Source organism: Acomys minous, assembly GCF_964271855.1.
Source record: "Acomys minous genome assembly, chromosome: 7".
Classification (NCBI taxonomy): domain Eukaryota; kingdom Metazoa; phylum Chordata; class Mammalia; order Rodentia; family Muridae; genus Acomys; species Acomys minous.
The window spans coordinates 30,739,660-30,763,009 of NC_140488.1; the positions used below are offsets into that span (position 1 = coordinate 30,739,660).

At 38.2% G+C, this 23,350-nt stretch overlaps 1 protein-coding gene across 5 annotated transcripts in view; it reads right to left on the reverse strand.

The window, feature by feature from the left end:
• The window catches only part of STAG2 (STAG2 cohesin complex component), a 134,158-nt gene that overhangs the window by 77,193 nt on the left and 33,615 nt on the right, over positions 1-23,350 (reverse strand). For all 5 annotated transcript variants that reach the window (XM_084788734.1, XM_084788738.1, XM_084788736.1 and 2 more), the window contains exon 2: positions 2,671-2,810. In XM_084788734.1, coding sequence (XP_084644860.1) covers positions 2,671-2,714 — 44 coding nt within the window. In that variant the 5' untranslated portion in view covers positions 2,715-2,810. The remainder of the gene's footprint in view (positions 1-2,670; positions 2,811-23,350) is intronic.

Below are 23,350 nucleotides of genomic sequence, written 5' to 3' on the forward strand. Positions count from 1 at the left end.
GTGTTCTATCAATAATCTACGGTATAAACTTTTTAACGATCTTAAATTTTGATGTACATAAGAAATTGGTTTGGTTTTGTTTTGGGTTTTTTGTTTGTTTGTTTGTTTGTTTGTTTGTTTTGCTTTCTAACCTTAATAAGAGCTCATAAAAGCAGACATACTTGTCTTAATTCCTTACAGTATCTAATACACTCTCATATCTTTAACAAGAATTTGCTGCTTGGAAAATTGTTTTGTTTTTGTAAGCATGCCCTCATGTAAACCCAGTTGGCCTCAAAGTCCTAATTATCCTGCCTCCACGTCACTGGGATCACAAGTATGCACCACTAAACATGGTTCAGTACCTCCTTTAACAAAAAAGAAATCAAGACTTGGACTATGTCTCACTAACGATGCTGTTTTTCCTTTGGAACTTAAAGCATAACAAATACCCACTGTTATTAAAATATGACAGTTTGGGCATAAAATGTGAGTCATTCAGTTACCAAGATACTTCTCTACCACGCCCTGTGTTCAATCCCTAGCAATGCATAAAAATGAGCATGGTAGTATATGCCTCTAGCCCAAGCATTGGACAAGTTAAAGGTAAGAGTTTCAGGAGGACAAAAGCATCCTTAGCTACAGTGAATTTAAGGCCAGCATAGGCTACATGATACTGTCTTAAAACAAAAAAATTATTTTGGGGACTACAGCTGTAACTCAACAGTAAATAATCTGACAAGTGTACATAATGTCCTGGGTTTAATCCCAGAACCTTGAGGGAAAGTCACACTATTAGTAAAATCACAATAGACTCATAATCTCCAGCAAAGAAAAATTATTGAAAATATGAAAAGGTACCTACTAACAAAGGTAGAAACTGGCTGCCATGTACAATATATCTACCTACTGCAGTCAAAACTGTTTCCATCAACTTTTTCTACTGAATCAAGCCTCATAAGAATATAACAAGAAATTTCTGTGTACATAAAATAGAGTTAAAACAGAGCTATGGCAATTTACAGTCTTACCTTTAATTCAGACACTTCATGGAAGTATTGCTTAATATAAAAACAGCTGCTACACTCAGGCACAACATTAATCCCAACACTTGAGAAGTAGATGTGGACAGATCTATGTTGAGCTGTGAGCCAGCCAGGGCTACAGTTTTTTGAGACCCACGTGTATGCACACAAAATGACTTCTAAAGAGACAGGGTCTCACTGTATAACCCAAAGAGACCAACGCCTCATTATAGCTCAGGCTAGCCTTGAACTTGCTATCTAGGCATAGTGGCATGTACTTTTCTGCCAGCAAGAAGGAAATACTGCAAGAGCTACATTCCGCCCCCTCAAAGTAAATAAAGCAACGTGTATTATAATAAACGCAAACTGAAGAGTAGAGAGCATGGTGGGTTTTAGATTTTTTTTAATGTATCAATGTGTTCATGTGCATGTATATACATCTGTGCACCATGTGCATGCCTGATGCCCAAAGAGGGTGTCACATTCCCTAGAACCAGTCACAGATAGTTGTAAGTGACCATGTGAGTGCTGAGAATTGAACCTGGAGGCTTTACAAGCAACAAGTCCTTAACCATTAGCCATCTCTTCAGTCTCAGAAGTGAGGGTAACTTTAAAGATAAGATGGATAATGGAGAAGTGGGTGGGTTAGTGGTCAAGTATTCAAGCACATTTTCTAGACCAAAACGCATTTTTATAATTTGTTTCTGGAACAAATGGTTGAGATGTCATACCTTCATTTGATTCAACTACAATCTAAATATTAAATGTACGATATTATTCCTTACTAACAAAAACATCAAACATTTTAATAGTCTAGATTGTTCTTCCTCAAAACGAGTGCTATGTGGTGATTTGAATGAACAGGGCCCACATACGCACATTTGCTTCCTCTTCAGAGACTAGCACTGTTTGAGATAGATTAGGAAATGGAGCCTGGTTGGAGGAGATATGTCACTGGGGGCTTTTGAAACCTCAAAGCCTACCCCAGGTGCAGTCAGTCAAATAGTCCCTCTTCCTCTCCCTCTCTGTCTGCAGATCAGGATGTAAAGTTCTCGGCTACTGCTACAGTACCATGCCAGTCTACTTCCTGCCATGAAGATCAAGGACTAACCATCTAAAACCGTAAGAAGGCCTCCAATTAAATGGTTTTTTTCATAAGTTTCCATGGACATTGTGTCTCATTACAGCAAGAGGACTATAACTAAGGCCTACCGCAATACCAACAATGGATTCAAAACCGTACATCAAAAACTAATAGTAGAGGCTGGCGAGATGGCTTAGTGGTTAAAAGCATGTAGTCCTTTTGCAGTGTTCAACTTAAAGTAACTCCAGCTAAACAGAAATCTGATGCTCTGCCCTGGCTTCAATGTGTAATTATATACAAATGTATATATACCCACATTACATACACAATCACAAGCATATAACTGAAAATGAATATAAAATAATACTAAATTGTATCATATGTAAATTTTAATAGATCCAAAATATTATAAAATTACTGAAAAAAAAATCAGTGAGTACCAATTAAAAAAAAACATTTTCATAGCAGGAATGCTAACTCGTATACTAAGATTTCATGGAGAAGCAATTTAATCAAAATTACAATTTCAATTCTATTAAAAAGAACAAATATTTAAATGTTATTGCAATACAAAGTACTTACTGCAGTAGATTAAAATCAGTTGGTATTTCTGGAGCTGCTATCATTTCTTTATCATCTTCTGGAACACCCCAATATCAGAAATATATTCATATATTTATGTGAGTAAAACAACAGTGTGGTTCCTCTAAGAAAGACAGTTCCTTTAAAGAGGAGAAAAAGATATTCATTATAAATATACCACAAACACCAAGAAATATTCATTCTCAAAAGTTAAATTCCCCAGTGTCTCTTAATATGTTTTAGTAAATAAGCATTTTGTTCTCTTCCATATGGCTAGCTGTTCAAACCCCTACCCAGATCTAGCCAATGGATAGGACATTCTCCACAACTGAGTGGAGAGTGGGGTCTCACTTTCACACGAACTCTGGTGCCCCATATTTGACCACGTCCCCTGGATGGAGAGGCCTGGTGGCACTCAGAGGAAGGATAGCAGGCTACCAAGAAGAGACTCGATACCCTATGAGCGTACACAGGGGGAGGAAGTCCCCCTCAGTCACAGTCATAGGGGAGGGGAGTAAGTGGAAAATGGGAGGGAGGGAGGAATGGAAGGATACAAGGGATGGGATAACCATTGAGATGTAATATGAATAAATTAATAAAATATATTAAAAAAGAACTCTTACAGATCTACAGTAATGATAAAACACCAGAGATTACTATACCATACATAAATTTGCTTACAATTTTTCATGACACTATAACCTGGTGCTCTCCTGCCTCACCATCTATCCATTCATCTAACCATGCATTTACAAACTTGCATGTGTATATGTGCATAAAACAAAAAACACATATAAATATCACACATATACAAATGAGTATACACTAAATAAAAATAAAATTTGGCTCTCTTACTAAAGTCCTTAAGTCCCTAAGGAAAGTTATACTTTATTAACTTTTTATTGATGATATCAAGACATGGCTGAAAAAGCTTTTAAAAAATATAGATATAATTTTGAAGCCTGGAGATGGTGGCGCATGCCTTTAATCCCAGAACTCAGAGAGGCATAGGCAAGTGGATCTCTGGGTGTTTGAGGCCAGCCTTGTCTACAAAGTGCCTTTCAGGCCAGCAAAGGTTATACAGAGAAGAAACCCTGTCTTAAAAAAAAAAAGATATAATTTAAAAACATTTTGCAAACAAGTTTTTCCACACTAGATAAAACATAAAGAAAAAGCTTGGTTTGCTACAAAGATCCTGTCATGATAATGCCATGTTGTGTTGAAAAGAGACAAAATCTTAGGTCTGATACTCCCCTCAAGGTGCCTGCAACCAGTCTGAATAGTATTGGCCAGCATGCTTGAGTGTGATTCCCAACACAACAAATAAAAACAACAGTCAGAGAAACATAAGAATGCTAACTTGTAACCTAGCTATGCTGGTGTACACCTATAACCCCAGCAGCCATAAGTCTGAGGCCAGGCTAGGCTATATAACAAGAACCTATCTCAAAAGGGAAACCACAATTGGGCACAGTGGTGCACACCTTTTCCCAGCACTCGGCAGGCAGAGGCAGGTGGATCTCTGTGAGTTCAAGGCCAGCCTGGTCTCCAAGTGAGTCCAGGAGAGCCAAGGATACACAGAGAGATACTGTCTCAAAAAGGGAGGGGGGGAGATTCTTGTTCCCCCAAAAAATGTATTAAGTCCAAGCATAAGAAAGGGATTACTTCTAGCTTTGAAGGTGACAGTTTCATTTCCTCAGTGAAGGACTGGTATACAACAAAGGGGTCAACAGGCTGAAGTTAAGGTCTGAATCTCTTAGGCTGTAAGAGCTCCAACTTCCAGGCCACTACTCTGCCTCCTTTGCAAGGAGTCCTGCAGGGCCCCAGGAACATCCAGGTTAGACACCCCACCCCAACCCTGCCCAATCATTGGCCTGCCAGGCCACTCTGGAACCCACACACCCAGCAGCAATAAGCTGTACTCTGTCCCCTGAGCTCCATCATCCAGGCCACAGATCTGCCTGCCTTCCAGAGAAGACCTGCCAGCCTTGGGAACAATCAGGAGTCCTGCAGGGACCAGGAATATCTAGGTGGCCAGCTGGCACCACGGACAAGAATACAAGAGATGGAAGACAGAATCTCAGGCAAAGATATAACAGAAGAAATTGATACATCAGTCAAAGAAAATGTTAAATCTAAAAGGCTCCTGACATAAAACATCCAATAAATCTGAGACACTAAGGAAAGAACAAACCTAAGAATACTAAAAATAGAAGATTCCCAGTGCCAAGGACCAGAAAATATTTAACAAAATCACAGAAGAAAAATTCCCAAACCTAAAGAAAGAGATGCCTATAAACCTACAAGAAGCTTACATAACACTAGTTAGATTGGACCAGAAAAGAAAATCATCCCACTACATAATAATCAAAACACAAAACAAGAAGAATATTAAAAGCTGCAAGGGGAAAAGGCTAAGTCACATATAAAAGCAGACCTATCAGAATTACACCCAACTTCGCAATGGAGACTCCAAAAGCCAGAAAGGCCTGGGCAGATGTCTTACAGAACCTAGGAGACCACAGATGTCAGCAAAGACTTCTATACTCAGCAAAATTTTCAATTCCCATAGATGGAGAAAAGATATTCCATGACAAACCAAATTTAAACAGTATCTAGCCACAAATCCAGCCCTATAGAACATGAGGAAAACTCCAACTTAAGGAGGCTAACTACATCCAAGAAAACACAGGAAACAACTAACCCCACACCAGCAAAATCAAAAGAACAGGAAATACACACACACACACACACACACACACCCAAACACTACCACCACCATCGAAATAACAGGAATCAACAACCATTGGCAATTCCCCAGTAAAAATACACAGGCTAACAGAATGGATGCACAAACAGGATCCACCATTCTGCTGCATACAAGAAACCAACCTCAGCAACAAAGAGAGACACTGCCTCAGAGTAAAGGGCTGAAAAAAGGTATTCCAAGCAAATGAATCCAAGAAACAAGCTGTAATAGCCATTCTAATATCTAATAAAATAAATAACTAAGATTAATCAAAACAAAGAGAAGTAACAGTTACTACTCAATCCACCAAGATGTGACATCTCAATTCTGAGTATCTATGCCCCAAATGCAAGGGTACCCACTTTTGTAAAAGAAACATTACTAAAACTTAAATCATATATGGAATCCCGCACATTAATAAGAGGAGACTTCAACACACCACTCTCACCAATGGATAGATCATCAAGACAGAAACTAAGCAGAGAAATAAAGAAACAAACAGATGTTATGACTCAAATTGAACTAACAGATAGCTACAGAACATTATAACCACACACAAAAGAATATACCCTCTCCTAAAGCACCTCACCTTCTCCAAAACTGACCATATACTTGGTCACAAAGCAAGCCTCAATGGATACAAGAGAACTGAAATGACCCTTGCATTATATCAGATTCCCATGAATTAAAGCTGGACTTCAACAACAATAGAAACAGAAAGCCTACAAACTCATGGAAACTGACCAACTCAATGACCACTGGGTCAGAAAATAAAGACTTTCTAGAATTCAATGAAAAGGAAGATACAACATGCCCAAAATTATGGAACACTATGAAAGCACTAAGAGAAAAGTGCCTTCATAAAGAAATTAAAGAGAGCTCATACTGGCAACTTAACAGAACACCTGAAAGCTCTAGAACAAAATGAGGCAAACTCACCCAAGTGGAGTAAGATGGCAGGAAATAATAAAACTTAGGGCTAAAATCAATAAATTAGAAGCAAAGAGAACAATACAAAGAATCAACAAAACCAAAAGCTGTTTCTTCGAGAAAAATTAACAAGATAGACAAACCTTCATCAAACTAACGAAAAGGCAGAGAACAAATCACAATGAAAAGAAGGATATAATGGGGCTGGAGAGATGGCTAAGCTGTTAAGAGCACTGGTTGCTCTTCCAAAGGACCTGGGTTCAATTCCCAGCACACATATGGCAACACACTACTTTTGTTACAACTCCAGTTCCAGGGAATCTAAAACCCTCACCTGGATAAATATGCATGCAGACAAAACACCAGCACACATAAACATTAAAAAAGGAAAGGAGGACATAACAGATACCAAGGAAATCCAAAGAATCATTGTCTTTCTTCAAAAACATATACTCCATAAAATTGGAACATCTAAATGAAATGGAATAACCCAAGGAAACAGAAGCAGCCATTAAAAATCTCCCAAAGAAAAGATGGTTTTAGCACAGAAATATACCAGACTTTCAAAGAAAAGCTAATACCAATACTCCTCAAACTGTTCTACAAAATAGAAACAGTACATTGCCAAACTCATTCTATGAGGTCAAAATCACCCTGAAACCTAAGTCACACAATGACTCAACAAGAAAGAGAATTTCAGACCAATCCCCTTATGAACATTGATGCAAAATTACTCAGTAACATACTAGCAAACCGAATCAAGAATACATCAAAAACATTATCCACCATGATCAGGCAGGCTTCATCCCAGGGATGCAAGATGGCTCAACTATGAAAACCCATCAATACACCATATAAACAAACAGAAAGAGAAAAACCAAATGATCATCTCATTCAATGCTAAAAAAGGCCTTTGACAAAGTTTAACACCATTCCATGTTAAAAGATTTGGAGAGATCAGGCTAATACCTAAAAACAATAAAAGCAATGTACAGCAAGCCAATAGCCAACATCAAATTAGAGAGAAACTTATAGCAATACCACTAAAATCAGGGATAAGACAAGGCTGTCCACTCCATATCTCTTCAACATAGTATCTGAAGTTCTAGTTAAAGCAGTAAGACAACTAAAGGAGCCGGGCGTGGTGGCTCATGCCTTTAGTCCCAGCACTCGGGAGGCAGAGGCAGGTGGAACACTGTGAGTTCGAGGCCAGCCTGGTCTACAAAGTGAGTCCAGGACAGCCAAGGTACACAGTGGAACCCTGTCTCGAAAAAACCAAACCAAACAAACAAAAGACAACTAAAGGAGATCCACGATGGAAAGGAAGAAGTCAAAGTGTTGCTATTCACAGATGATATGATAGTATGCATAAGTGACCCCCAAAATTCCAGAGACCTCCTACAGCTGATAAACATCTTTAGCAAAGTGGCTGGATACAAACTTAACTCAATAAAATCAGTAGCCCTCCTGTATACAAATGATAAACGGACTGAGAAAGAAATTAGGGAAACTACACCCTTCACAATAGGCACAAATAATATAAAATATCTTGGTGTAACTCTAAACAAGCAAGTGAGAGATCTGTGACAAAACTTTCTGAAGAAAGAAATTGAAGAGGATATCAGAAGATGGAATGATCTCCCATGCTCATGGATTGGTACATAGGATTAACATAGTAAAAAAAAAAAAAACGGTCATCTTAACAAAAGCAATCTACAGATTCAATGTAATTCCCATCCACATTCCAACACAATTCTTTACAGACCTTGAAAGAGTAATCCTCAAATTTATATGGAAAAACAAAAAAACCAAGGATAGCTAATACAATCTCCTACAATATAAAAGAACTTCATCTCTGAATTCCAAGCAATAGTAATAAAAAACTGCAAGGTATTAGCATAAAAACAGACAGGTTGATCAATGGAAACAAATCAAAGACTTGGAAATAAACCCATACAACTAAGGACACTTGATTTTTGACAAAGAAGCAAAACTATACAATGGAAATAAGAAAGCATATTCAAGCTGCACATGGTGGCACATGCCTTTTATCCAGCATGTGGAGAAGCAGAGGCAGTTAGATGTTGTGAGTTGGAGGCCAGCCTGGCTTACAAAGCAAGTCCATGGCATCCCAGGCTACACAGAAAAGCCCCATCTCAAAAAACCGAACGGAACAGAACGCAACGGAACGCAACGGAACGCAACGGAGGAGAGGAGAGGAGAGGGGAGAGGGGAGGGGAGGGGAGGGGAGAGGAGAGGAGAGGAGAGGAGAGGGGAGGGGAGGGGAGGGGAGGGGAGGGGAGAGGAGAGGAGAGGGGAGGGGAGGGGAGGGGAGGGGAGGGGAGAGGGGAGGGGAGGGGAGGGGAGGGGAGGGGAGGGGAGGGGAGGGGAGGGGAGAGGAGAGGAGAGGAGAGGAGAGGAGAGGAGAGGGGAGGGGAGGGGAGGGGAGGGGAGGGGAGGGGAGGGGAGGGGAGGGGAGAGGGGAGGGGAGGGGAGGGGAGGGGAGGGGAGGGGAGGGGAGGGGAGGGGAGGGGAGAGGAGAGGAGAGGAGAGGAGAGGAGAGGAGAGGAGAGGAGAGGAGAGGAGAGGAAAGCCCACGTTAAGTGGACCAAAGACCTCAACATAAAACCAGATACACTAAATTTAAGAGAAGAGATAGTGGGGAAGAGCCTTGAGCACACTGGCACAGGAGACAACTTCCTAAACCAAATACCAACAGATTAGGCTCTAAGATCAACAATTAATAAATAGTACTTCATGAAACTGAACAGCTTCTGAAAGGCAAAAAACACTGTCAACAGAACAAAATAACAGCCTACAGACTGAGAGAAGATCTTCACCAAACCTACATCAGACAGAGAGCTAATACCGTGTGTGTGTGTGTGTGTGTGTGTGTGTGTGTGTGTGTGTGTGTGTGTGTGTGTTCTCAAGAAATTAAACAGCAACAAAGCAAATAATCCAGTTTAAAAATCTCTTAAGCATATATCCAAAACATGCTCCAGCATACCACAAGGACATCTGCTCAACTATGTTCACAGGAGCTTGATTTGTAATAGACAGAACTTAAAACAACCTAGATGTCCCTCAACTGAAAATGTGTAAAGAAAATGTGGTATATTTACAGAAATGGAATACTACTCAGCTATTAAAAACAAAGACCTCATGCAATTTGCAGGCAAATGGATGGAATTCTTAGTGAGGTAACTAAGACCCAGAAAGACATGCCTGGTATGGACTCACTTATAAATGGATGTTAGCCATAAAGTACAGGGTAACCGTGCTACAATCCACATACCCAGACAAGAGAAGTAAAAAGGAGGGCACAAAGGAAGATGCTTAAATCTCACTCACAAGGGGCAATAAAATATACATTGGAGGTAGATGGAGGGAAAGAACTAGATAGGAGAGGGATTGGGAAGGGGAACAGAGGGGATCAACTGTGGGGAGAACTGAAGTAGGAAGAACTGAAATTGAGGGGGGGGCAAGCTCTGGGATGAGTCAAAAATCTAGGACAAGAGCATTCCCAGGAATCTGTGAGGGTGACCCTAGATAAGACTCCTAGCAACAGGGAATATGGAATCTGAAATGGTCACCTCCTGTAACCAGGAAGACTTCCAATGGAGGAATGGGGATACCGACACACCCACAAAACCCTGGATACAAAATGTGTCCAACCTACAAGAAGCACAGGTATAAAGATGGGGCAGAAATTAAGGGAATGGACAACCAGTTACTGGCCCAACTTGAGACCCATCCTATAAGAGAAAGACAACCCCTGACACTATTTATCATATTGTGTTTTACTTAAAGACAGGAGGCTAGCATAACTGTCTTCTGACAGGCTTCATCCAGCAGCTGATGAAAACAGATGCAGAGACTCACAGCCAAACAATAGGTAGAACTTGGGGAATCTTGTGGAAGAGGGAAAAGAAGGATCTTTTATAATAGCTTTCAGTCTTATGTCTTGTTTTTTATTTTGCCTTTAAAAGACAATCTAAGTATTGTGTTGGTCACCCAAAGTAGATTAGGCCCTCTGAAATGGTCAGTAGGTAAAACCACGTCCCATGAAATCTTATGACGTGAATTCAATCCCTGGGAAAAGAAAACTGTCTCAAACTGTCAAATGACTTCTACATATGCACGATGGCATGCATGCCCAAACCAATACTCATATATCCCTACAGACACAGGTAAATACATGTAACAAATAAAGTAGGTAAACTAACTGTGTCTTTATAAATGCTGAACTATACCAACTTGTGAAAGTCTAACGACCTTTTCCAATAAAATAGAAGAAAAGCACAAGAAGAAAAAACCCAAGGAAAAAAGCTAGGTGTGATGCTACACATCTGTCAACATCCCAACAATCAGAAGGCAAAGGTAGGAAACACTCTAGTCCCACGTTAGCCTGGGGTACACAGTAAGTTCTAGGTCCATACACAGAAAAGAGAAAGAGGCAGAGAGAAAGAAAAAAAGTAAACAAGAAAAGGAACAATTTTCCCATAAATTCATCAAGACCATAAAAAACATCAATTGATAAACATGTATTCAAAACACTATTTCCTAGCATATACTATAGTCATGATAAATGTTTTTCAAAATTATGTACCATGAATGGTGGTATACACCTCTAACCACAGCACTTGGTAGTAGAGGCAAGATCAGAAGTTCAAGGTCATCTTTGACTACACAGAGCTCAAAACTAACCTGGCCCTGTCTCAAAAAAAAAAAAAAAAAAAAAGCCTGTGAAAAGCAATATAACAAATTCACAGTGCAAAATTATTGAGTCTGTCTTTTATCTGACAAGTCTTCATGTTGTAAAATTGTAAAATATACCTATTAGTGTGGTCTCCCTCATACTCTAAACTGCTGTCCCCCTCTAAAATCTTTAAGTTTCAATCCAGCTTTATTACCACATCCTAAATAATTGCCTAATATTCTATATTTCTAAGGTTCATCATCACATATTAAATGTCTTTGTCTCCTAATATAACATTTTTTAAAAGAAAAAAAAATGATACAAAGATCCTTCTCCTTCTGCCTCCCAAGTGCTGGGATTAAAGGCATGCACCACCATAGTCTAGCTGAAAATTAATTTCTATAAGCAAGCATATACCTCTTAAACCTAAAAATGCCAAGCTCCATATATTTTGGTAAGTGTGTGTGTGTGTGTGTGTGTGTGTGCGCGCGCGTGTGTATGCATGTGTATATATGAGGCAGGGTCTCACTATATACTTTTGGCTGTCCTGGAATTACTATATAGAAAAAACTAGCCTCAAACTCACAGATATCTACCTACTTCTGGCCCCCAAGTGCTGGTACCAAATATGTGAGCCACCATGCCCAGGAGTTTTACTGTTTTTAATCATCTGATTGACTGATTAACTAACCAAACAATTTATCATAACAACAAAAATGACAAAGTTCCTTTGGAATGTACAGGAGAACGCAATGGGTAAAGTTGCCTAGTGAGAATGTTGTCAGAAATCAAATACTTGAACATTTCTTTTTCTTTTAAATGTCTACGCTTGCATGTAAGTAAAATTTCCTTTCCCCAAAGACTTGAAGTACAAAATTTACAAAACCATGTGTTCAGCCAAGTATGATGGCACAGGTCTACAATCCCAGTACTCAAATGCATAAGGCAGGAGGATCCCAAGTTCAAGGGCAGTACAAACTTGAAAACTTACGTGAGATTCTGTATTAACAGACTGGGAAAAGATCTTCACCAACCCTACATCTGACAAAGGTCTAATATGCAAAATATATAACGAACTCAAGAAATTAAACATCACCAAACCAAATAACCTAAATAAGACATGGGGCTCAGAACTAAACAGAGAATCCTCAACAGAGGAATATCAAATGGCTGAGAAACACTTAAAGAAATGCTCAACGTCTTCAGTCTTCAGAGAAATGCAAATCAAAACAACTCTGAGATTCCATCTTACACCCACCAGAATGGCTAAGATCAAAAATTTAAGTGACACCACATGCTGGTGAGGATGTGGAGAGAGAGGAACACTCCTTCATTGCGGGTGGGAGTACAAACTAGTACAACCACTTTGGAAATCTATCTGGCACTTTCTCAGAAAACTGGGAATAGGGCTTCCTCAAGACCCAGCTATTCTGCTCCTTGAAATACACCCAGAAGATGCTCCAGCATACAACAGGGACACATGCTCAACCATGATCATAGCAGCTTTATTCATAATAGCCAGAACCTGGAAACAGCCAAAATGTCCCTCAGTTGAAGAATGGATAAAGAAACTATGGTACATTTATACTATGGAATACTATCCAACTATAAAAAACAAGGAAATTCCAAAATTTGTGGACAAATGGAGGGAATTAGAAACAATCATACTGAGTGAGTTAACCCAGAAGCAGAAAGAATCACAAGGGTGTATACTCACTTATAATTGGGCACTAGCCCAAGAGGCATGTCCCATGAAAGTCCGCACTTACCAGGAGATTGGGAGAGATGTGAGGACATCCTACTGGGACTCTATGTAAGACAAATATAGTAGGAGATGGGGAAATAGAATGATCCAGAGGGTCCTAGAAACCTACAAGAAGAACATTGTAACGGGCAGATCAGGGCCCAGGGGTATCTGCTCAAACTACTGCACTAACCAAGGACAATACAAGTAGTAAACATCAAACCCCTACTCGGACCTAGCCAATGAACAGGACATTCTCCACAATTGGGTAGAGAGCAGGGACTATCTCTGACATGAACTCTGGTGCCCAATATTTGATGGCCTCTCCTTGGTGGGGAGCCCTGGTGGCACTCAAAGAAAGAATAAGCAGGCTACCAAGATGAGACTTGGTAGCCTGTGACCATATAGTGGGGGATGAGATCCCCCTCAGTCATAGATCTAGGGGAGGGGAATAAGTGGGGGTGGGAAGGAGGGTAGATACAAGTGATGGGATAACAATTCAGTGTGATCTGAATAAATTAATTTTAAAAATAAAATTAAAATAAAATGAAAACTAAGAAGATGGCTGGGGATATAGCAGAGCAGTTGCCTAGCACGTGCAAGGTGCTGTGATCAGTCTCCGCCACACTGCCTTCTCATCAAAATATCTTTAAATGTACCTAATTCTATTAGAACTTAGAAACATGTAATGCTTAAATAAAAGCATTAAAGATTTAAAAGCCAATCATTTCTGCGTGGCTGCAGGTTATTAATTTTAAAATATATATATGCTCAAAGATCACAAGGTGGAGCTCTTAGCCAGTATCAAAGAAAAAGTTTGAGGTTTTGATCACATATAGGAATTGCCTGTAACTACTACAAAAGAGATGCTGTTCCAACAACTGGGGAAGAGAATGAAATGTGCATAAGTGTCCATAACTATTTTCCTTGGAAGGGCTGTTAACGGCAACTTGTTTCTACTTTTTCTTATTAAGAAGTAAAGCCACCACATTTGTAAACTAAGTGAATAAATTAAGACCATCTCCATTAGGCTCACAGTATAATCCCTCTCCATCTACACTTTAATTGACCATGGTTTTACTTAACCTAGATTTAAAACTCTGCCAAAATAGTAAATGAAAACCTTCCATAAGAAAACAATCCTAAATCTGTTGTGCTCACAATACTCTAACTTCCAAGATGAAATTTTGCACTCTCTCTTCCTCCCACCTGAAATGTGACACCCTTTTTCCAGAAATCCATCCTCCATACATACTAAATGCCTGTTAGACATGTAGTGGCCAGTCTCAGTTATCAGATCCACTATGTCATCATCATAATGCTTGTGTTCAAATACCCCTTGTTTAACTTAGTAATGGCCCCATAATGTGCAACTTTTTATTCATTATATTACAGTCTTCTGTTTTATTATTACTTACTGTTAACCTACTTGCAAACTAAAATATCTGCAATCTATTTACAAACCAAATTGTATCACATGTTTTGGTATAGGCTCAGTACTAAATACAGGGTTCACCTCCATCTCTGTTCTCAGACACCCACTGAAAGTCTTAGAAATATGGCCACATCAAACAAGGTGGCTCGTCTATATTGCTAGTAGTTATTAACTACAATAAATTAAAAAACAACAACAAAGCAATCAGTGATTATAGACATCCAATTCTAAACATTAAATTTAAGAAAATAATCTCAGTAGAACTGCTTTTATAGAAAGACCATAAACTTGGGGCTAAAAATAGTGACACACACCTTGGGAAGCTGAGGCAGGAGGATGAGTTAGAAGCCAGATTAAGTTATATAGGGCAATCGTGTCTCAAAACATTAATAAAAGTGAAAACTTAATAAACAATGTTTTAAAGTTATCTATAGTTATTGCATATTTATGATTGTAAGTTAACCTTTTTATCATTTGTTTTGTTTTTGTTTTTTGAGACAGGGTTTCTCTGTGTAATAGCCCTGGCTGTCCTGGACTCGCTCTGTAGACCAGGCTGGTCTCAAACTCACAGAGCCTCCCTCTGCTTCTCAAGTGCTGGGATTATAGGTGTGCACCACTCTGTGCCAGGCTATAAATTAAGCTTAATAGCAGACAGTGGGAAGATTTTAAAGCAGGGAAATTACAAAACTATGCTGCTAAAATCTGATTTATTCTAATTTCAGGTCCATAATGTTAAAAAGTTAAAAATATATAAACTGAGTCCTACCATAAGATTTTCTTTCTTATGCTTGCCAAAGGTAGTTACTTAGGAATAGTGACTTTACTTTGTGCTCATGTTAGAGATTTAACAGAGGGCATTGTACATGATAAGCTAGCACTCTATTGAGCTGTTTATCTGCAGACCAGGGACCAGAAACTTCCTCACAGATGAGTAACGGAATCAAAGGGATGTTTCTTCCTATTGGCTTATCTATATTCCAAAGAATGTCACTTAATCTGATATTGATTAAAACAGGAAAGTTACTATCAATTCTATTTAAATGGCATATGGCAGCTTTAAGAATATATGGTAAGAAATGGAAAGCTAACCATTTAAATTAGATAAAAATACATACCTTTAAAGGAGATAAAAATGTACTGCCAATTGATGATTAATGACCTTTAAATTTTATTCATTTCAAAATATTTTTCTTCCCTCTAGCAGGCTCCCTAATTTGTGCCAAACTCTTCTGAGTAAATAAGATTGCAAAGAATTACAAATTATATATAATGATGGCATGTACTCTGACCAGTAGTAAATTCTGAGTCTAGAAGTTTCTTGATACCACATTGTAGCTACCAAATACATCATTTGTAAATGCATTTTTTTTCTACAAGCTGGATCAGTTCTAAAGAATTCAAAATGGTAGCTCATGACCTAAGCTAAAGAACAGTAATCTAGAGAAGGTATGCCTTAAAGAAATCCACAAAGAATCAATGAATGACATTTCCTAACTTGAGAATGAGTCCAATAGCTACACTTAGAATCTTTAAAAATAGTAAGAAGAAAGACTCCAAAAGAAAAAGGCCTTTCTAAAATAAAATATGTAGAGAAACTAAATACACTAAAGGCCCCAAGACTTCAAAACTAATTTTTATGGGGGCTGGATAGATGGCTCAGCAATTAAGAGCATTTACTCTTGCAAAGGACCTGGTTTTGACTCCTGGCACCCACGCCAGGCAGTTCACAACTGCTGGTACTCCAGTTCCCATCTGGCCATCACTGGCATCAAGTATGCACCTCATGCACATACATATAATATAATAAATCAACTTTAAAGAATATCTCATTTTCAGAAGGAAGGGAAGGAGTAAAGTAAGTCTGTCTACATAGATATGGTATAACTATATAGAAACTAAAGTAATACAGAACTGGGGAAATGCATCAAACTTAAGTACTAACTAGTTTGTTTTATTAAGGGAGTGAGAGATGGGAGTACAAACAACAAGAAAAAACAGTCTAACTTATTCCTAAAGACCCAGTATTCTTTGAATTGATATTCAACTGTAAACAGTTTCTGACTCCTCTAAGGATTATACCCTGTCTGGTATACACTTGTATCTCTCCATCTCAGAAGCTGGAACCATGCACATGAACCACCAAACATCAGTTTCCATGTATCTCTGAAGTTGGCTAAACTTTAAAAGCTTTAATATCGTCGCGTGTGGTGGCGCACACCTTTAATCCCAGAACTTGGGAGGCAGAGGCAAGTGGAACATTGTAAGTTTGAGGACAGCCTGGACTACAAAGCGAGTTCAGGACAGCCAAGGCTGCACAGAGAAACCCTGTCTCAAAAAAAGCAAAAGCTTTAATATCATCCTCTTCTTATCTGCCTGACTGACCATATGACAGTGAATACCATAGTACACATGGCATGTTGAATAAAATCTATTATTTAATTCTAAGTCTGCTAAGTCCCCAGTTTGCTCTAAGAAAGTACAGTGAATTAGAAATAATATGACCCTAAGAAAAAATAAATGACGCAGACAAAATACTAGCTTTATCATATAGCTTCTGCCTCCTGGGTCCGGGCATCACATCCATGTACTGCTATGCCCAGCTTGCAATTAATTTTTACTTTTTTTCAAAACAGGGTTTCTCTGTGTAGCCTTGGTTATCTGGGACTCTCTTTGTAGATCAGGCTGGCTTCTAACTCTGCCTCCCAGAGTTCTGGGATTACAGGCATGCAACACCATGCCTGGCCAAATTTTTTTTTTAAGTTTAAATACATGGATGATATTTTGCCTGAATGCGTATATGTGTACCATATGCATGCAGGAGCCCGTGAAGCTCAGAAAACAATGTCAGATCAGCTGCCCTGGAACTGGAGGCAGAGATGGTTGCAAACTACCATGTTGGTTCTGGAAATCAAACTCAAGTCTTCTAGAAAAGCACCAAGTGCTGATAACCACTGAGCCATCTCTCTAAGTAAGACCAACAATTTTTTTAAAAAATTAGAATAATTTAAGCCAGAAAGAAGAAAAAACCGCTACATATGCCCTTAATAAATACCAATGAATAGGTCTATAATTTTAATAGATCAGAAATTAAATAGCAGGATTATTAAACTTAAAGGAGATTATTATAACACCATAACCAAGTGAGGATTTATTCTTAGAACGCAATGCTGGTTCGACATATGCAAATATATTTAATTGTACATAAGAAAAATTACTTGAAGGAAACACAGGAAACTAGTAAGCAATAATCATAAAAGGAAGAAAGGAGAGAGGAGGGGACCGGAAGGGCAACAGGAACTTATTATTTTGTATACCTCTAGTTGTTAGGGGTTTTTTGTTTTGGTTTGGTTTGATTTGGTTTCTTTGTTTGCTTGCTTTTTCAAGACAGGGTTTCTCTGTGTAGCCTTGGCTGTCCTGGACTCACTTTGTAGACCAGGCTGGTCTCCCTACAGTGCAGGGAGATTAAAGGCATGCTCCACCCACGCCCGGCTATTTGTTAGATTTTTACAAGGATGTATTCGGTTTTCTACAATTATTAGTGTATAAAAGCAAAATTAATATGACACATTAAAGGAATAAAAACAAAAACCACATGCTCATATCAACAAAAAAAATATTTGACAAGGTTCAATATTGGTTTGGTGTGGGGAAAAACATAGTTCGGCTACAAGGACACCAGTGAGAAAGTCACGGCTAACATCATGCACAACAGCAAAAGACTGACAACTTTATTTGAGATCATAAACAAGCCAAAGATTGGCATTTATATTCAGCATAGTATTACTGAAAGTGCCAGCCAAAGCAATAGGCAACAAAAACCAAAAGCATGTGATTCAGCCTGAACTACTAATCAAGTTCAGGACAGCCTCAACGCCCGCCCCCCTCCCCGCCAAAAAAAAATAAAAATCTCATGAATAGGCTGGGTGGTGATAGTGGCACATGCCTTTAGTGCAACACTTGAGAGACAGAGACAGGTGGATCTCTGCATTCAAGGCCAGTCCAGTTTACAGAGTGAATTCCAGGGCAGCCAAGACTACAAAGAGAAACCTTAACTCAAAACACAAAACGAAACAAAGAAAAACTTATGGGGGGGAAAAAACTAGAGATGGATGATTTGTACACTGAAAATAACATACTGATAAAAGTTAAAAACACAAATACAGAGAAAGATGCCCCATAGTAACGGTCTTAAAACCTTAATATTATATTATTCATAATACTTAATAGGGCCAATAGATGTGATACAACTTTTATCAAAATAGGAACAACATTTTTTACAAAGACAAAAATATTCATCCTAAAACTCACACAGATTTCAAAGTTCCCCAGGCAGCTAAACCAATTTTTTTTTAAGTTATGGGGTTCATACTGCTCGATTTCAAAATATGGGTACATATCTATAATCACAGCACTCTAAAGCTGATGCAGGCAGATCCCTGTGACTTTTATGCTAGCCTGATCAAAAGAGTACCAGGCCAATCAGGGATACATAGTTAAGACTTTGTCTCAAAAAATATGCTACCAAACACTATATTTATAAACTGTACAATAGTAACCAAATTATGTGGTAGTGACATAAAGACAGAAAAAGAAAGCAATGGAATAGAATATAGAGCCTAAAATAAACCCTCATATATATGGCATGAAATGATCTTCCACAAGAGGAAGAGGTTCAACAAATGGTGTTTGGAAACAAAGAACCAGATGCAAATCCAATTAGACTCTTAAACATTCAACAAAAATCAACTCAAAATGGATTAAACACCTATGGGACCTAAAATATAACATTTCCTCTAGAAAATAGAGGGACTGTTTCATGGCAGTGCAATTAGCAAAAATAAAGTAATGATGCTAAAATAAAGCAAACAAAGCTGGGTGGTAGTGGCGTTTGCTTTAATCCCAGCACTCGGGAGGCAGAGGCAGGTGGATCTCTGTGAGTTCGAGGCCAGCCTGGTCTACAAAGTGAGTCCAGGACAGCCAAGTCTACACAGAGAAACCATGTCTCTAAAAACCAAAATAATAATGATGATGATGACGATGATGATGATGAAGCCAACAAAGACTTTCTTAAAATTAACCTTTTTGAAATCAACAGTTTAAAAAGCCCATCTACAGAACGGAAGAAATTATGAACAAATCATGTAATCAATAAAGGAGTAATATCCAGAATATATAAAGAATCCTGCTACTCTCTGAATAGATATTTCTAAAAAGATAATACCAACAGTAGGTCAATAATAGGCCAACGGTATATGCAAAGATGCTTAATATCACTAATCACCAAATAAATAAAATATCAAGCTAGAATGAGATAGAATTTCAAACTAATTAGGACAGCTACTATTTAAAAACAAGAGCTCTGCACAAGCATGAGGATCTGAGCACAATTTCCAGAACCCACATAAAAAGCTGTGCATGTATCTGCACAGATAGTTCATGATTAAAATACTTGCTGCCCTTGCAGAGAACCTGGGGTCAGCTTCCTGCACCACAATAGGTGACTGAAATAGTTTATAACTCCAGTTCCAGAGGATCCAACATCTTTTTTCTGGCCTCTGTGGGCACCTGGGCACATGCGCGCGCGCGCGCGCACACACACACACACACACACACACACACACACACACACAAAATAAGGAATGTTTAAAGTATGAATAGCGACAGCTAGAAGGCACTGCAGGTCAAAGTGCTTATTGTACCAGCCTGACAACTCCAGTTCTATGGCCAGCACTCAGCTAAAGGTGGAAAAAATCTCAACTCCACAAAGGCCTCCTCTGACCTTATACATATGTTATGGCACACACAATAATAATTAATAAATATTCTGCTTTTTAATGCTGGGCATGTTTGCATGAACCTATTATTTTAGAACTGGGAAGCAAGTACAGGGGCTTCCTGTCTTGTCAGCATACACAACTTGGTGGGCTCTAAGCCAGTATAAGACCCTATCTCAAAGAAAGAAGAAAGAAAGAAAAAGAAAGATGGAAAGCACTTACAGAATAACATCTGAGGCTGCCCTCTGCCCTCCCGATATATATGCCCATGTGCACTTACATAAGTGTACACACAAAAGAAACATTTATTAGTAAGGATATGGGGACACCGAGTATCTTGCACTGCTGGAGGAACTGAAGAAAAGTGAACCTCTATTTAAAAAAAAAAACAGTATAGAATGTCCTTAGTATTTGAAAACAGAGCCACTGTATGATTCTCTACTCTCACTTCTAAGTACAAACATTAATCAGAAAGCAGATGCACAGTCACATTCACAGAAATACAACTGACATTACTCAAGAGGAACAAGAAATCTAAATGTCCATCCATAGACAAATAGATAAACAAAATGTGCTATATAACATAATAAGACTATTTACTATTAAATCTTAAAAGGGGAATGGTCATATAACATGCAACCAGAAACAGAAAGTAAAATGGTACTTACCAAGGATACAGGGAAAAAAAGGGAAGTTATTTTATGGGTTTTCAGCTACAGATTACAACATAATTTTTCTGAAAATATTATTTCCTTCCAATGTAAATATTAGATGCAATATTGTCCCAAAACCACATTAACAAAGTCAATTCAAAAAAGGCTAATTTAAAAGACATTAAAGTATTATATGTGTATGCTTAGATTATTGCTTCTAAGCCTCAGAGACTCTACATTTATGCTGAAACACATTCCATTTTCACTGCCTATCTATATCCCTAAGTATGTATCATGTACTTTAGTATATGCAAACAAGGCAACTTCCAATCTCAGGTCCAAGATGATTGGACTTTTTAAAAGCTTCCTTAGTATATGAATCCAAAAGGCTATTATTTCTAAGTCACCATAAACACAATAAACCAATTAAAGCATCTTGCAAAACATCCTCAAAAGGACTATCAGCACTCTTAAGACAGAAAGCAAAGTAATAACTCAGCAAACAATATTTTAGAACATATTTAAAATAAATATGCATTAAAACTAATGTGTCTGTTTTGAATAGACCTAAAAAGTATACAGCAGTGAACCTGAAACTACAACCACACACAGATTTGTAGTTGAGTTATTTGATATTTTGACATCCTTAGTTGAACCAATGGCTTATTTGCTAAGTCATTGGTCAGACAAAGAACCACATGAATTAGAAACTCTTCTACAACAAAATAAATACTGTAATGACCAACAACTCTCCTCCTCCTCCTCCTCCTTCTTCTTATACTACTACTACTACTACTATACTACTACTACTCACACACACAAAGTTATTAAATAAGGTAACAAGAGTAGAAAAAACATGCATAAGCAGACTGTTCATAGATGCAAGGATGTATCCTCTTACTTTAGTCTTTCTGTGGTTCTGACTTTGGTCAAAGGAATAGAAATGCTCTTTAAAAAATGATAAATATATCTTCCTCCTCCCCCATCAATGATTGTGTGCTTAGCTCTCCTTAGAATGAAGAATTTAAATAATTCTCAATTTTAAAAAAAGGAAAAGCTTTTCTTCTCCAATTGCATCATATAAATTATTCTGTTGACATTTACCAAATACGCCAGTTATATATCATTTTTTGAATATACTTGATTACGTCTCCACACAGGTTAATCTCATGTAACCTCTTTTGGCTAACCACAACAATTTACTACTTTGTAAATGTTAATCTTGATTGTCAACTTGATTGGATAGAAAAATGTTAAGGAGATTAGCAAATCTTTCCTTCAGGTGTGCCTGTACTGGCATTCCAGAGAGAATTAACTAGGGGAGTGGAGAGGCCCAACATGAAGTGGGAGGCACAACATAGACTGCAGGCCCACTAAGAATTAAAGAAAAAGTCCACTAGAGCAGACATTCTCCCTACCTCTGCTTTCTGGTTGCTGTAAGGTGGGCTGCTATGCTTCCTTGTCCTTCCTACAATGATGTGTTGAAACTTCGGAAAGGGTACAAAAACAATCTTTCCTCCATTTTTTTTAATGTCACATAGTTTGTGATAGGGATAAAAAAACACTTATCAGCAACTTCTCGTCTATACATTTCCCAAAATTTACAGAACAAGAATTTATTCACTGCTATGCACATTTTTAACTTAGTTACCAGACAACTTACTATTTTACAGTGCAGATAACCGATAGGTCATAAAATGGCTCAGAAGTCAGGACAGTAGATTCAACTTTGGTGCCATAAAAAATAAAAAATACAAAAAACAAACAAACATACAACTTTCAGGGGTTCCCCTTACATATCATATCTTTAATAAAAAGAAAGCATCAACATCCTGAAGCTCTGCTAGGTGGTCTAGCATTTACTATCTAAGTTTTCATGAAGCACTGTTTTCAACATTCTATCATTCAACACAGGAAAAGGTTGCAAAATAATGGGAGTGGGTTGAGGGCTGGTGAGATTGCTAAGTAATTAAAGCAATAAGCAAAAAGAACTGAGTTCAATCCAGATACCCTCCAAACCAACATAGTGGAAGAGGTGAGCCAGCCCAGAAATTTGTCCTCTTAATTCCAAAAAAGACCATGGTATGCATGGGTGTGCAAGTACTTCCACACATAATAAATAAAAGTGTAGTTTAAAACAAATGCTAAATGGTTAGAGATGTTAACTCAGTGGTAGTGTAACTTGCCTAGAGCCACAAAGCCCTGGAAAGGAAAAAATAAAGAAAGCAAGGGAAGTGGGAACACTACAAGAATTAAATAAATAGTTTATACTGACCTGTATGACACAGGGAATGATAAAATAATGGTAGGGTGCAAACTGTATAGACACCTTCTATATATAGTTTTCCATATAAGTCTAAGTTTTGAAATAAGGAAACAAATTTCTCATTCAAAAAGTGAACTTGAAGTGCTGGGTGTGGTGGCACACACCTGTAATCCCAGCACTTAGGATGCAGAGGCAGGTGGATCTCTGTGAGTTTCAGGCCAGCCTGGTCTACAAAGTGAGTCTAGGACAGCCAAGGCTACACAGAGAAACCTTGTCTCAAAAAAAAAAAAAAGAAAAAACGAAAAAAGAAAAAAAGAAAAAAAAAAAAAAAGGAAAGGAAACTGAAGTGTGCTTAATCGTGTGTATCAAATTAAATAGTACATGAGAACACAGAGAAAGCACTTAGTAAATCAAGTGACACTAAAAGGAA